This window comes from Hirundo rustica, assembly GCF_015227805.2.
Source record: "Hirundo rustica isolate bHirRus1 chromosome 13 unlocalized genomic scaffold, bHirRus1.pri.v3 SUPER_13_unloc_1, whole genome shotgun sequence".
Classification (NCBI taxonomy): Eukaryota; Metazoa; Chordata; class Aves; order Passeriformes; family Hirundinidae; genus Hirundo; species Hirundo rustica.
In genome coordinates, this window is record NW_026690181.1 from 21,406 (window position 1) to 35,808 (window position 14,403).

Sequence of the window (14,403 nt, forward strand, 5' to 3'; positions counted from 1 at the left end):
CCGGAGCCACCCCCGGGGCAGGGAACGGCCCCGGAGAGGGCAGAGCGGCGCGTCCTGCTCCGAGGGGTGCCCAGGGAGCGGCGAGGGCACGGGAATATCGGGAATACCGCCGGCCGAGCTCCCCCGCAGGAGCGCGATTGGGTTACGCCTGCTGCTTTTCTTAGCGATTCCAGAGGCAGGGAACGTGCCGGCGCAGCGTGCCAAGGCAGGGACGGCTGGAAGCGGCCGGGGCCCGGGGACACTGCCCAGGGCCGCCCAGCCACCGGGATCATGGCGGGCCTCGGGATGCGGGGATCCAGCGGGATCGTGGGGCTGGGAGGGAGCTCAGAAGCTCCTCCAGCTCCACTCCCTGCGCTTCCCAGGAGCGCAGGTCGCTCCAAGCCGGCTCCGGACGCTGCCAGGAGCGGGGCAGTGACGGCCAGCAGCGTCCCAGAGCGGCGCAGGGAAGGATTCCTTCCCGGGATCCCTGCCCGCGGCATTCCCGGTGTCCCACCGCCCAGGGAGCCGGGCCGGCACCGCCTGTGCCCGGGAGAAGCTCCTTCCTTCCTGCCAGGCTTCGGGGGCTCGGAATAGATTATATTTAGCTGCAGCTCCATGAAAGATTTATTCCTCCAGCTCCAGCCACGGGATTCGGCGAGCTCCAGGAGCTCTGAACCGGCAGGTTCTAGAACAAATCTGGGGAGAACACGGATCTGATCCATCCCAGGACAAGCACGGATCTGATCCATGCTGGGGAGAACATGGATCTGATCCATGCTGGGACAAACACGGATCTGATCCATGCTGGGACAAACACGGATCTGATCCATGCTGGGACAAACACGGATCCGCTCCGTCCCGGGACAAACACGGATCTGCTCCGTCCCGAGACACAAGCACGGATCCGCTCCATCCCGGGACAAACACAGCTCCCAGGCACGCTGATCCCAGGCAGCAGGGAGGGAAGGAGCCGGCTTTTCCCAGGACATCCCTGACCGGCAGCAGCGCACGCGACGCTTCCACCTCGGAAGGCGAAACTTCCGAGCGAGGCGCGAAGCCGAACTCCCCGCTCCACCCCGGCGGAGATCCCCCAGGCGGAACCCGGCCAGCGCAGGGATATTGGGTGTCCCAAACATTCCGCTCACAACCCTGAGGTCTCCCGCGAACACGAGGCTCAAAGGCCTTGGAACATTTGCTCCCCTCCCCTTCCTCCCGCTCAACTCCAGCCGTCCCCACGCCAAACTTTAACCAGGAGGGAAAAGGGATTCTCTGGAAGGCCGGGAACAGGGCAGGGCTCCACGCCCGACACCTTCCTCCCTCTCCCAGGGCTTGTCCATCATCACCCGGCCCCAGGCGCTCCTGCCGAGGCTCGGCTCGGTTCCCATGGCAATTCCAGCTCCGCAATCCCTTCCCGCTGCCCCGCGCCTTCCCGGGACCGGGGCGGATCACACACCGGGGACGCACGGGCCCCCAAAAACCCCCGGGAGCCAATCCCGGGACGCTCCCGCTGGTTAGAAACAGGCCGAGGAAGTCGTGAAGGAGCCGAAATCCCCGAGGGATCCCTGCCAAGAATCGTCCCTCGCTGCCCGGCGTGGGGTTTCAGAGAAACCGGAGCAAACATCTGCACCGCTGATAAATCACCCCGGGGCTCCTGTCGCCCGCTCCTAAAATGGCCAGAGCCAGCGGCAGCACCCGAAGCGCTCGGGGACACCGGGAGCTGCTGGGGCTCCCTGGGCTCACAGCTCCACGCCCGGGTGGGGCAGAGGGGATTTAAAACAACCCCTCTGTGTGTGTGTGTGTGTCACGGCAGAGCGGCCCTAAATCCGACCCGAAATCCGGGGGCGCGGAGCTCCGGGGTGGATTTGGGGCGGGGAAGGGGCTGCCTGTGATGAACTGTGCAGGTTTTGGGGCGCTGTGAGGTAAACGGGGGTGAAGGGATGTCCCACGGAATCCCCACCCAGGGGACCCCGGTGTGATCCCCGTGGCACGGGACAGGACACAGAGCCCGGGCGGGCGGGATCCCCGATCCTGGGAGGATTGGAGCTGCCGGCAGGAACCGGCCCCACAGGCAGTGGGAAGCATCCCAGAAAAAATCAAACAGGGCAGAGCAGAGAAACAGCAACGTTAAACCTGCAGAGAACACCCTAAAAAACCAAACAGGGCACAGCGAAATAACCCCAAACAGCAATGTTAAACCTGCAGAGAACACCCAAAAAAACCAAACAGGGCACAGCAAAATAACCCCAAACAGCAATGTTAAACCTGCAGAGAACACCCAAAAAAAACCAAACAGGGCAGAGCAGAGAAACAGCAATGTTAAACCTGCAGAGAACACCCAAAAAAAACCCAAACAGGGCAGAGCAGAGAAACAGCAATGTCAAACCTGCAGAGAACACCCTAAAAAACCAAACAGGGCACAGCAAAAAACCCGAACAGCAACGTCAAACATACAGAGAACACCCCAAAAAACCCAAACAGGGCAGAGAACATCCTAAAAAACCCAAACAGGGCACAGCAAAATAACCCCAAACAGCAACGTTAAACCTGCAGAGAACACCCCAAAAAAATCAAATAGTGCACAGCAAAAAAACCCCGAATGGCAACGTTAAACCTGCAGAGAACACCCCAAAAAAATCAAATAGGACACAGCAAAAAAAAACCCCGAATGGCAACGTTAAACCTGCAGAGAACACCCCAAAAAAATCAAATAGGACACAGCAAAAAAACCCCGAATGGCAATGTTAAACCTGCAGAGAACACCCCCCAAAAAATCAAACAGGACACAGCAAAAAAACCCCGAATGGCAATGTTAAACCCGCAGAGAACACCCCAAAAAAATCAAATAGGACACAGCAAAAAAACCCCGAATGGCAATGTTAAACCTGCAGAGAAGACCCTAAAAAAACCAAACTGGGAACACCAAAATAACCCCAAACAGCAGCAACAAACCTGCAGAGAACATCCCAAAACACCCTGCACAAGGAATACCAAAAAAAACCTGCACAGGGCACCCCAAAAAACCTCAAACAGCAACACCAAACCTGCAGAGAACACCACAAAACACCCTGCACAGGGCACCCCAAAAACACCCCGAACAGCAACACCAAACCTGCACAGGACGCACCAAAAAAAAACCCCAAAACCCAACAGGGCACCCCAAAAACCCCGCACACGTCACCGCCCCCTCAGTCTGCCCCCCAGATGGAAAACCTCCTCCGTGGGGACGGGGATCCCACGGGGCCGCGGCAGGAGCAGCCCTGCAGGAGTTTTGGGGTCCCCCGAGCGCAGCCCGCCCTCGCCCCTGGGCCAGCGCAGCGGGCTGAGGGGTGGGGAGAAGGCGCCCAACACGGAACAACCCCAAAATTTACATCCCCAAATCCGGGAACCCCCGGATCACCCAAAGCCCCGCCGCAGACGCCCCAAAATCCCACCCTGTGCTGAGAGAGAGAGAGCGTTGTCCCTGAGCTCCGGCAGCCTCGGGAACAGGAAACACATCCCCAGGGCACCCCTGAACCCCTGGGAAAAGAACAAACACATTCCCAGGGCACCCCTGAACCCCTGGGAAAAGAACAAACACATTCCCAGGGCACCCCTGAACCCCTGGGAAAAGAACAAACACATTCCCAGGGCACCCCTGAACCCCTGGGAAAAGAACAAACACATCCCCAGGGAACCCCTGAACCCCTGGAAACGGGGGATGATCCCTGGAAAAAGAACAAACACATTCCCAGGGCGCCCCTGAACCCCTGGAAATGGGGGATGCTCCCTGGAAAAAGAACAAACACATCCCCAGGGTGTCCCTGAACCCCTGGAAAAAGAACAAACACATCCCCAGGGCGCCCCTGAACCCCTGGAAATGGGGGCTGCAAATCCGGGAACCCTCAGAGGCGGAGGGGAACGCCGGGATCACCCAAAGCCCCGCTGCAGACGCCCCAAAATCCCACCCTGTGCTGAGAGAGAGAGCGTTGTCCCTCAGCTCCGGCAGCCTCGGGAACAGGAAACACATTCCCAGGGCACCCCTGAACCCCTGGAAATGGGGGATGACCCCTGGGAAAAGAACAAACACATCCCCAGGGCACCCCTGAACCCCTGGAAAAAGAACAAACACATTCCCAGGGCACCCCTGAACCCCTGGAAAAAGAACAAACACATCCCCAGGGTGCCCCTGAACCCCTGGAAATGGGGGATGCTCCCTGGAAAAAGAACAAACACAACCCCAGGGCACCCCTGAACCCCTGGAAATGGGTGATGATCCCTGGGAAAAGAACAAACACATTCCCAGGGCACCCCTGAACCCCTGGAAATGGGGGCTGCTCCCTGGAAAAAGAACAAACACATCCCCAGGGCACCCCTGAACCCCTGGAAACGGGGGCTGCAGGAACACGGCACCTTCCTCCTCCTCCCCAAAGCACAGCTCCCTCCACGAACACCCCAGAGGGGGATTTTTCCAAAGGCTCTGGGCACCCCAAACCCCTCCTTTCCCCATCCCACGAGGAGGAGGAGGAAGGAGGAGGAAGGAGGAGGGAACCACACGAGGCGTGAAGCACCAGCAGCATTTGTTGAAGCCAGGATATTGTCTCTTTAAGCACATGAAAATCAGGCCCTTGAGCGGTGTGGTTCTCACTCGGGCGCACAATTACGGGCACTTTCAGCTGTCTGCCACTATTTCAAGTGCTCTCTCTCCGAGGCGGGCTGTCAATGGCATGTTGAAAGCTATTTGCGGCTTTGCTATCGTTATTAGCAAAGTGGAGAGAGCCCGGGCTGATGAGAATTAAATTCGGGGCCTCGGGGAGGGGGTGAGGATGGGAAGGGCAAAACCCCTCATTAGGGAATTATCACCGGCCACAGGGTGGGGGGAAAAAGCTCCGCTCAACCCCCCAAAAAAACCCCAAACTCAGCCCCCCCCCCCAAAAATCCAGGGAAAATAGAGACTCGCCCTCTGCCTGCCTGGGGAGCGCTGAGAGCACAGGCTCACAAATTACCCGGCTCCTGAAGTATTTAGCAAATTATTACCTGGCGCTCCTCGCTTAACGAGCGCGATATTGTGCTCCGCTGGAAGATTCTAGAACGGCAGGCACAAAAAATAAATAAAAAAATAAAAATAAAGAAGGGAAAAAAAGCTGCCTCTCTCCTCCCCGGGAGGGATTTAGGTTTGTGTCGAAGCACGAGGCAGGAAAAGCAAGAAGCGTTTTCTGCGGAGCGGCTCTGGGTCACGAGAAATCCGAGGCGGCACAAAGGGTTCTGCTCCTCCCGAGGTTCGTCCCACGCAAAAAATAATAAGATAAAAAAATTAAAATAAAATAAGAGTTTTCCTTTTGGGAATGGTTATTTGCCCTCGGCGATTATCCACGGAGATCCGCACAGAAACAATGCAAGGGCCCACAGGGGAAGCGGGGTTTCTTTCGGAAAAATCAATTAACCCGGACGCGCACGCACGTAAAAAAAAAAATAGAAGAAGTTTTGCCGGGGTTTCAAAAGAAAAACTCCTGATTGGAGCCGGGTTTAAGGAAAGCTGAGCCCGGGGAAGGAGCAGAGTTCAGCAGGAAGGCTGATGTAAGGAGCGACTAGTGGGGAATCACTTCCTAAATATTTCCTTGCATATGGAGTTGTTTATGAAACTCAATTTTTTTTTTTTTTTCCCTAACGAGAAACAAAACGAGAAGAAAGGGCGGGGTGGGGGGGGGGGGGGGGGGGGGGAAGGAAGGCACAAAATAAAATAAAATAAAATAAAATAAAAACAACATTAAAAAAAATTACAAAACCCAACAAGCCAACCCCACATGCACACACTTAATATTCAGCGCGGAAGGGATAATCTGTTATATAAGCCCACAGACAGACAATCCCCCTTTTTTTTTTTCCTTCCCTCGCTTAAAGATGAAGTATCCATCAATGTTTGTCTGGAGCAGATGTAATCACGAGCAGTCAAGTCTGGAGGGCAGGACACCGCATGAATAATTCAGGCACTTCAGTCTACTCGATTGTGTGCAGATAAACACGAGTCAACCGCTAAAACGGGTCAGCTGATAAAAAACTTGTTTGTTCAGGACCAGCCACCCTCGGAGCCAGATGCCGGCAGGACCACGCCGCAATTAGCGGGATGCCTTGCGGGAGATGCCCGGCGGGGGGATGCTGCGGCCGGGGATGCCTTTCAGGGGATGCTGCGGCCCCAGAGAAAGGGAGGAGCGGAGCGGAGCGGGGCGGGGGGGGGATAAAAAAGAAAAAAAAAAACAAAAATCCCTCCCCGAGCGCTCGCTGCGGTCCGGCGCTCGCTCTCTCTCTCTCCTCCCTCCTCCTCCCCACCAGCCCCGGCTCGGCCCCGTTTTCTCCTGGAAGCTGCTTTTGTTGTTTGCTCGGCGCTGCTGTCAATTAAAGAAAGAGACGGCTCCGGCTTGCCCCGAGCTGCCGCAGATGTCAGCGGGAAAGGGACCGGGAAAGGTCCGGGATGGGACCCGGGAAAGGTCCGGGATGGGACCCGGGAAAGGTCCGGGATGGGACCCGGGAAAGGTCCGGGATGGGACCCGGGAAAGGTCCGGGATGGGACCCGGGAAAGGTCCGGGATGGGACCCGGGAAAGGTCCGGGATGGGACCCGGGAAAGGTCCGGGATGGGACCCGGGAAAGGTCCGGGATGGGACCCGGGAAAAACCCGGGATGGGCCCGGGAATAACCCGGGATGGGCCCGGGAAAGGTCCGGGATGGGACCCGGGAAAGGACCCGGGATGGGACCCGGGAAAGGTCCGGGATGGGACCCGGGAAGGGACCCGGGAAAGGTCCGGGATGGGACCCGGAAGGGACCCGGGAAGGGACCCGGGAAGGGACCGGGAAAGGGACCGGGAAAGGGACCGGGAAAGGGACCGGGAAAGGGACCGGGAAAGGGACCGGGAAAGGGACCCAGGAAGGGACCGGGAAAGGGACCCAGGAAGGGACCGGGAAAGGGACCCAGGAAGGGACCGGGAAAGGGACCCAGGAAGGGACCGGGAAAGGGACCCAGGAAGGGACCGGGAAAGGGACCCAGGAAGGGACCGGGAAGGGCCCGGGAAGGGACAGGGAAAGGACCGGGAAGGGACCCGGGATGGGCCCGGGAAGGGAACGGAAAAGGACCGGGAAAGGACCCGGGAAGGGGACCCGGGAAGGGGACCCGGGAAGGGGACCCGGGAAGGGGACCCGGATCGCTCACACGGCTCCCAGCAAAGCAGCGACCACGTCCCGGGTCCCCCCCGGGCCGGAGCACTGGCAAAGGACCGGGATGGGCAGGGACGGAAGCGAACTGGGAATTGTGAGGCGCCCCCGAGACCCCCAGGGCACACGGAGGATGGGGCTGCTCCATCCGCGCCCCCCCAAACCGCGGGATGCGCCCAGGGAGCCCTGGAGGAGCGCTGGGAACGTCTTGGGAAGAGCAGGTCCAGAGAGGGAATCGACACAGCAGCAGCACGGGGGGTGATCCCGGAAAAGGAATCAACCCGAAATTCCAGCAAAGGAATCAACCCAACATCATCCTGGGGTGTGATCCCGGAAAAGGAATCAACCCGAAATTCCAGCAAAGGAATCAACCCAACATCATCCCAGGGTGTGATCCCGGAAAAGGAATCAACCCAGCATCCTGGGGTGTGATCCCGGAAAAGGAATCAACCCGAAATTCCAGCAAAGGAATCAACCCAGCATCCCGGAGTGTGATCCCGGAAAAGGAATCAACACAAAATTCCAGCAAAGGAATCAACCCAGCATCCCGGAGTGTGATCCCGGAAAAGGAATCAACACAAAATCCTAGCAAAGGAATCAACCTAGCATCCCGGGGTGTGATCCCAGCAAAGGAATCAACTCAACATCATCCCGGGGTGTGATCCCAGCAAAGGAATCAACTCAACATCATCCCGGGATGTGATCCCAGAAAAGGAATCAACTCAACATCCTGAGGTGTGATCCCAGGAAAGAAATCAACCCAACATCATCCCAGGGTGTGATCGCAGCAAAGGAATCAACCCAACATCCTGGGGTGTGATCGCAGCAGAGGAACCAACACAACATCATCCTGGGGTGTGATCCCAGAAATGGAATCAACTCAACATCCCGGGATGTGATCCCAGCAGAGGAATCAACCCAAAATCCCAGCAAAGGAATCAACCCAAAATCCTGGGGTGTGATCCCGGAAAAGGAATCAACCCAAAATCCCAGAAAATGAATCCAAACATCATCCCAGGGTGTGATCCCAGCAGAGGAATCAACCCAACATCATCCCGGGGTGTGATCCCAGAAAAGGAATCAACCCAGATTCCCAGGGTGTGATCCCAGCATCTCCAGTAAGGAAATCAACCCAACATCCTGGAATGTCATCACAGCAAGGGAATCAACCCAACAACATCCCAGGGTGTGATCCCAGAAAAGGAATGAACCCAACGACATCCTGGGGTCTGATCCCAGCAAAGGAATCAACCCAAATTCCCAGGCGGTGATCCCAGCAAAGGAATCAACCCAACAACATCCCGGGGTGTGATACCAGCATCTCCCAAATCAACCCAGATTCCCGGGGTGTCATCCCAGCAAAGGAATCAACCCAACAACATCCCGGGGTGTCATCCCAGCATCTCCAGCATGGGAATCAACCCAAATTCCCGGGGAGCCATCCCAGCATCTCCCAGCACCGAGCGGAGCCATCCAACACCCAGCAACCAGGTGGGGAGAGGGCGGGCAGGGGAGACCCTCTGCCCCAAGAGCCTGGGCTGGGGTCACCCCAGAGCCCCCCAGATCACCCCAGAGCCCCTCCAGAGACCCCCAGAGACCCCCCCGGTCACTCCAGAGCCCCCCCAGGTCACTCCAGAGACCCCCAGAGCCCCTCCAGAGACCCCCCCCAGGTCACCCCAGATCACCCCAGAGCCCCCCCAGGTCACCCCAGGTCACCCCAGGTCACCCCCCAGAGACACCCAGAGCCCCCCCAGGTCACCCCAGAGAGACCCAGAGCCCCCCCAGGTCACTCCAGAGCCCCCCCAGGTCACTCCAGAGCCCCCCCAGGTCACTCCAGAGCCCCCCCAGATCACCCCAGAGCTCCCCCAGAGACCCCCAGAGCCCCCCCAGGTCACCCCAGAGACCCCCGGGCACTGCCGAGGTGACCGCAGGCTCCCCCCGTCCCTCCGGCCGCACCAATCCCGTCCCCACCCCGCCATCCCGAATTTTGGGGTGCTCCCAAGCACCCCCCCAGGCTCGGGGGTCCCCGTGGGGCACGGCCCCCGGCGGGAAGTGGGGATTATCTGCGCGCCGAGGAGATATTTATAAAAATCTGAGGACTAAGCAGGAATTATTTTCGCCGCCCCGTGACTCCGGCGCAGAGGAGAAGGAGGAGAAGGAGAGAGAGAGAGAGAGGCGCGTTCAGAGACGCTGCTTTGCATCTCATCAGCGCCCGAGGAGCCTCCTCAGAGGAGGGCGACGCCGCTGTTAAACCCCAGCGCTCCGCAGCTGAACGGGGCTGATCTGCGAGCGGGGCGAAGTTGATGTCAACTTCTATCTGCCTTAAGTTCTTAATTAGAACTCCTTCTAAAACCAGTAAGCGGCAGCAGCACAAGTAATCGGGTCTAATCTCGGTAATAACTTTATTCCTTTAAGTTTTACCGTCATGTGCGCAGCCTTTAGGCGCTTTACCGATAATCTTATCAAGGTAGCAACACCGAATTCTGCTGGGGCCTTCTCTAGTTTTGGGGGTTTTTTTGTTGTTTTGGTTTTTTTTTTCCCTTTGGGCGAATTACACGTTAGAGGAGATTTGGAAAGGAGGAGGGAGGAGAGGGAAAAAAAAAACCAACAACAACAACAACAAAAAAAACCCCAACCGAAAAAGAAAAAAAAAATAAAAACCCAAACCCCAAAACCCCGACCAGCCCCAAACATTGCTTCACTTCCCAGATGCAAAGACAGCTCCGTGACACGTTGAGCAACACACGGTGAGCTCGGGAGATAATTCCCTGCCGGGTCCCACGCTCCGGCAGGGCCGGGAGCAGCGGATGACCTTACCAACAGCCCCTCTTTGTACCCACAACACCGGCGCAGCCCCGCTCCGTGTTTTCCGAGCCCTGGGAACGCGATATTCCCAGGTACTGACCTCCCGAGCACGGGAGGAGAGGCTGCTCTCAGCCTCACAAAGCCAAAATTCCTCGTGGGTATCGACGGGATGAACCCCGGCGAGCGCCATCAAGCACTGGGATCCCACCCGGAGTCACATCCCCGCGCTTATTCCCTGCTTAGAGCAATCAGGGCCGATTGTACCCTCGGGTGGAGGAAAAGGGCAGCAGGGGATGGATCAATCACGGCTCTTTCACCCCCCTCGGAATCGCTCACCTGTTTGTGCATCTCGATGTTCAAACCGTACGACATCTCGTAGTACTGGGGGAAGGAGGAGAGACGGCGGAAAAAAAATAAAAAAAAAAAAAATCAGGAATAAATTCAATTAAAACACGAGAGCCGAGGAGAATTTGAATTCAACCCGCAGAAGGTTATTTGCATAAGGTCATTACCAAAAAAGCATCCCGGGCAAAACTGGGCTTATAAGCACGGGCAGCCGAGGAAATTACACCTTATAATAAGCAGATGTTTATGAGTTTAACTGGCAGGCACTTAACGAGGGGACACTCCTTTTGACTCCTGTTTTCTCCTCCTAAGCTACTTAGAAAAACAAAGAGGCGCAGAGCCGGGTGACAGGCGTCTGCTCAGCCCTGGCAGAACAGGTACAGCCCGGAGTCTGGCCAAAATTCCAGCTTCTCACCGAGGAGGGGGGGGCTGAGATTTGTTCCCCCCCTCAGCCTCAGGGGAGCTGCCGGGAAAAGGGGGTGCTGGATCCTTCCGGACCCCCCAGAACCACCCGCCCCCCCACCAGCCAGCCCACCCGGGGGGCCCGCGATGCAAATTTCGCTTTAAAAAGAGCGTTTTGAGGCAACAAAAGTGCTCATTTCCCTCGGGAAGGATGAGCCGGGGGGGGGGAAGGAGGAGGGGGGGAAAGGCTGGGCTGGCTCCCGGGTGGCCTCGGGGGGCAGCAAGGGGCGGGGGGGGGACCCCCAGCAACAGCGGGGACCCCCAGGCCGAGCTCGGGGCGGCCGCTGCAGCCTCGCCCCGCACCCCCCCGCGGCGGCGGCACCGCTCCAAAGGGGTTAACAGGAAACTTGGGATTGCGCTTCCAGCCGGCCGGGGCTCCGGAGCGCCGGGCACCGCCGCTCCCCTCCCTGCCCCGGGGGTCCCCGGGCAGGCTCTGCCCGTGCCGAGGCGGAGAGGGGGGGGTCCCCCCGGTTCCTCCCCACCCCCGCCCCGTTGGCGGGCTCGCAGCTAATGACATTTGCGGGCTGATCCGAAATCTGATTAAAGTCTCTCACCATAACGTAATGGCGCTGCATTTCGGTCTTCTCGTTCGCCAGCTTGTCATATTCCACTTTGAGGCTGGGGAGGAGGGAGACGGGGAGCAGAGCGCACGGTGAGACCCCGCACAAACCGGGGAGGAAGGGGGGGGGGGGGGGCTCGGGGCGGGGGTCCCTCCACTGCCCCCCTCGCCCCCGCTCCGGGCTCACCTGTGGTACTGGGCCTGCAGGAACTGGAACTCGTCCTTGATCCGGTCGCAGGACTCGGCCACGGTGAATTTGAAGCCCGGTTGGCCCGGCTGGTGCGGAGCCTGCGGGGAAGCGGCCGCGGGGGTTACCGGGGGCGGGAGGGGCACCGGGGCAGGAAGGAAGGAGGGAGGGAGGGAGGGAAGGGGGTACCGGGACTCACCGGGTGCCGGCCCTGGGGGTACATGGCCGGGCTGGGGCGCGGTCACTGGAAGCAGCCGCGCCGAGCCTCGCTACGGCGATCGCGACGTGCGGAGCTGCCGCTGCTGCCCGCCGGCCTCGGAGCGCTCCCGGAGAGGCCGAGAACTGAACAAAGGGACGGGAGGAAAGTCCGTGCGGGGGGCGGAGGAGGGAGGGCGGAGTGGGGGGGGGGATGGTGGTGCTAAGGGGGGGGTAGGGGGAGCGGGCCCGGCCGGTTTCCCCCCCGCACATTTCCCCCCCCCCCGCCTCCTTCCCCGCACCGCCGGGGAGGCGCCCGCGGAGCCGAGCCCAGCCCCGCAGCGCCGGGGCCAGGTGCCGACCGATTCCCACCCCCCCCCGCTTCTTCTCCTCGGCCGCCGAGCTCCGCGGGCCTCCGCTTCCTCAAACCCCCCCCCCCCCTCTTTCTTCCGGCACTCGCTAGCGGAAAAAAAGAAAAAAAAAAAACAAACCAACACAAAAATTAACACCACCACCCCCCCCCCCCCGACACACACGCGCGAAAAAAAAAAAAAAATTTAAAAAAAAAAAAAAAAAAGGATCAAAAAGCCACAGCGACGACGACGACAACAACAACAACGCGGCGGCGGGAGGAGGAGGAGGAGGAGGAGGAGGAGGGTCCCGCGGTAATTCCTGCGGCCGGGAGAAGGGGAAGCAAAGCCAGGAACTAACGCCGGAGCACGACGGCCATGGAGGAGAGGAGGAGGGGGAGGAAGGCCGTACACATCCGACTTCCCGGGCGCCGCGGACATGCGAGGTGCGACGAGCGGGTCCCCCCCCCCGCCCGGGGGCGGCCGTTCAGCTGCGTCCAGCCGGGGCGGCCGTAACTCCGGGAGCCATCGCGGAGCGGGCGCGGAGCGGGGCAGCGGCGCCCGAGCACGCGGTGCCGCCACAGCGCCCGGGCGGAGCGGGGCGGCGGGCGGGGGACAAAACCCGGGCGGCCTCTCCGCCGCCGGCCAATGGCGCCGCGCCGCGCCCACGTGGGGACGGGCAGGCCGGGCTGCGATTGGCCCGCGCCCGCGCGACGTCACAATGGCAGCTTGTGTCTGATGGAGGGGAGGCAGCAGGCCACGCCCATACAGACCCCCCCAATCTCCTCCCGGCCACGCCCCGCGGAGGCTCCGCCCCGCCCGGTGCCCCCCCCCCCCCCGCCCCTCACCGCCCCGCCGCGGCCCGGCCGTGACTCGGGCCCGGTGCTGTCGTAACCCCGTTGGAGCGGCCCGGTTCGGGTTGGCAAAGCCAAAGCGGGCGCTTTGTCGAACGTGACGCCTCCGCACCGACAAAGCGCTGGGTGCGAGCTCCCCGCACCGGCCAGGCCGCCCGGCCTCCCCCGGCGGCCGCGCGGCCCCTTTGATGTGTCGTGAGGGCCGCGCCGCTCCCCCTCACGCCTGAGGGGGTTTAACGAGGAACACGGGTAATGGCGTGAACGTCAGACCCTCCCGCCGCGCCCGGGGGACACCCGGCCGCGCCCCCGGGGTGGGGAGGGGGGGACTCCGCGCTCGGCACGGCGCAGGGGGAACGAGCAGCCCCGGTGCCGGCGGGGCGGAGGGAGCGGGGGCCCGGAGCAGCCGCGGCCCCACGGGCGGGCCGGGCCCGGCCCAGCGCACAAAATGGCCGCCGGCCCCGCGCGTCAGACGGAGCCTCCGCCCCACGTGGGGCCGCGCGCCGCTCAGCGCCGCTCGGCCAATCGCGGCGCGCGGCGGGCCGCCTCCCCGGCGCTATTGGCCGGCGGGAGCGGCGCCGTCAATCAAAGCCACGCGGGGCCCCGGCGGCGCGCAGCCCCCGCCCGCCATGGCGGCCGTAATTAGCCCGGGCCGGCGCTTCCTCCAGCTCAAACAATCTGTCACCGCCGAGCCGGGCGGGCCGCGGCACCGCCGCGATCTCTGCGGCAACGCCGCGCCTCCGAGCTCGCCCGACGAGAACCAACAGCCGCCGCTTAAATAATAAACACTCGGGCAAAGCGCCGCGAAACGCCGCCCCCCGTTCCCCGCTCGCCGTTCGTGCGGGGGTGCGGGCGCCCCGCTGACCCCCGGGCTGCGGGATGGGGGTGCCCCGGTTCTTCCCCCCCCCCCCCGCCCGCCGCTAATTGGGAGCGTTCCGGTTGTTGACGTGACGAGAGCTGTCAGCGCCCGGCGCTGCTGATTGGCTGCCGCCGCTCGGTCACGCCCCTGCCCCACGTGGGGCGCGGCCGGAGCGCCGCAAAGCGTGGAGCGGATGGAACGCGGAGCGGAGTCACCGCGTTCCCAGCAATTCTTAATTCGCTCATTCTGCGCCTTTCGGCTTCTTCTCAGTTTTGGCTTTTCCGCTGCAGGGGCGGCAGCTCTTTGGGAATCCCCTGCACTGAGCGGGGTGGGTCGGGGTGAAGCTGGGGGATCCGTAGGGGAATCCACAGGAGCACCCATTGGGATGGACATTGGGTGGCCACAGAGGCGGCCATTGGGGCATCCATTGAGATGGACACTGGGTGCCCATTGGGGTGTCCATTGGGGTGACCATCCCTTGGGGTATCCATAGGGGCACCCATCGGGATGGACGTTGGGTATCCATTGGGGTGTCCATCGGGATGGAGGTTGGGTGCCCACAGAGATGTCCATTAGGGCGTCCATCCCTTGAGGTATCCATAGGGGCACCCATCGGGATGGACATTGGGTA

The 14,403-nt window shown here is 60.8% G+C and overlaps 1 protein-coding gene across 1 annotated transcript in view; it reads right to left on the reverse strand.

Moving 5' to 3' along the window:
• Nucleotides 1-12,562, reverse strand: part of LOC120766115 (transducin-like enhancer protein 3) — a gene marked incomplete at its 3' end in the record, with an annotated part of 33,961 nt that extends 21,399 nt beyond the window's left edge. Inside the window, exons 1-5 of the mRNA XM_040091480.1 lie at nucleotides 12,424-12,562; nucleotides 11,717-11,859; nucleotides 11,518-11,618; nucleotides 11,326-11,389; nucleotides 10,301-10,345 (exon numbers count right to left, since the gene is read on the reverse strand). Coding sequence (XP_039947414.1) covers nucleotides 10,301-10,345; nucleotides 11,326-11,389; nucleotides 11,518-11,618; nucleotides 11,717-11,740 — 234 coding nt within the window. The remainder of the gene's footprint in view (nucleotides 1-10,300; nucleotides 10,346-11,325; nucleotides 11,390-11,517; nucleotides 11,619-11,716; nucleotides 11,860-12,423) is intronic.
• Nucleotides 12,563-14,403: the final 1,841 nt, after the last annotated feature.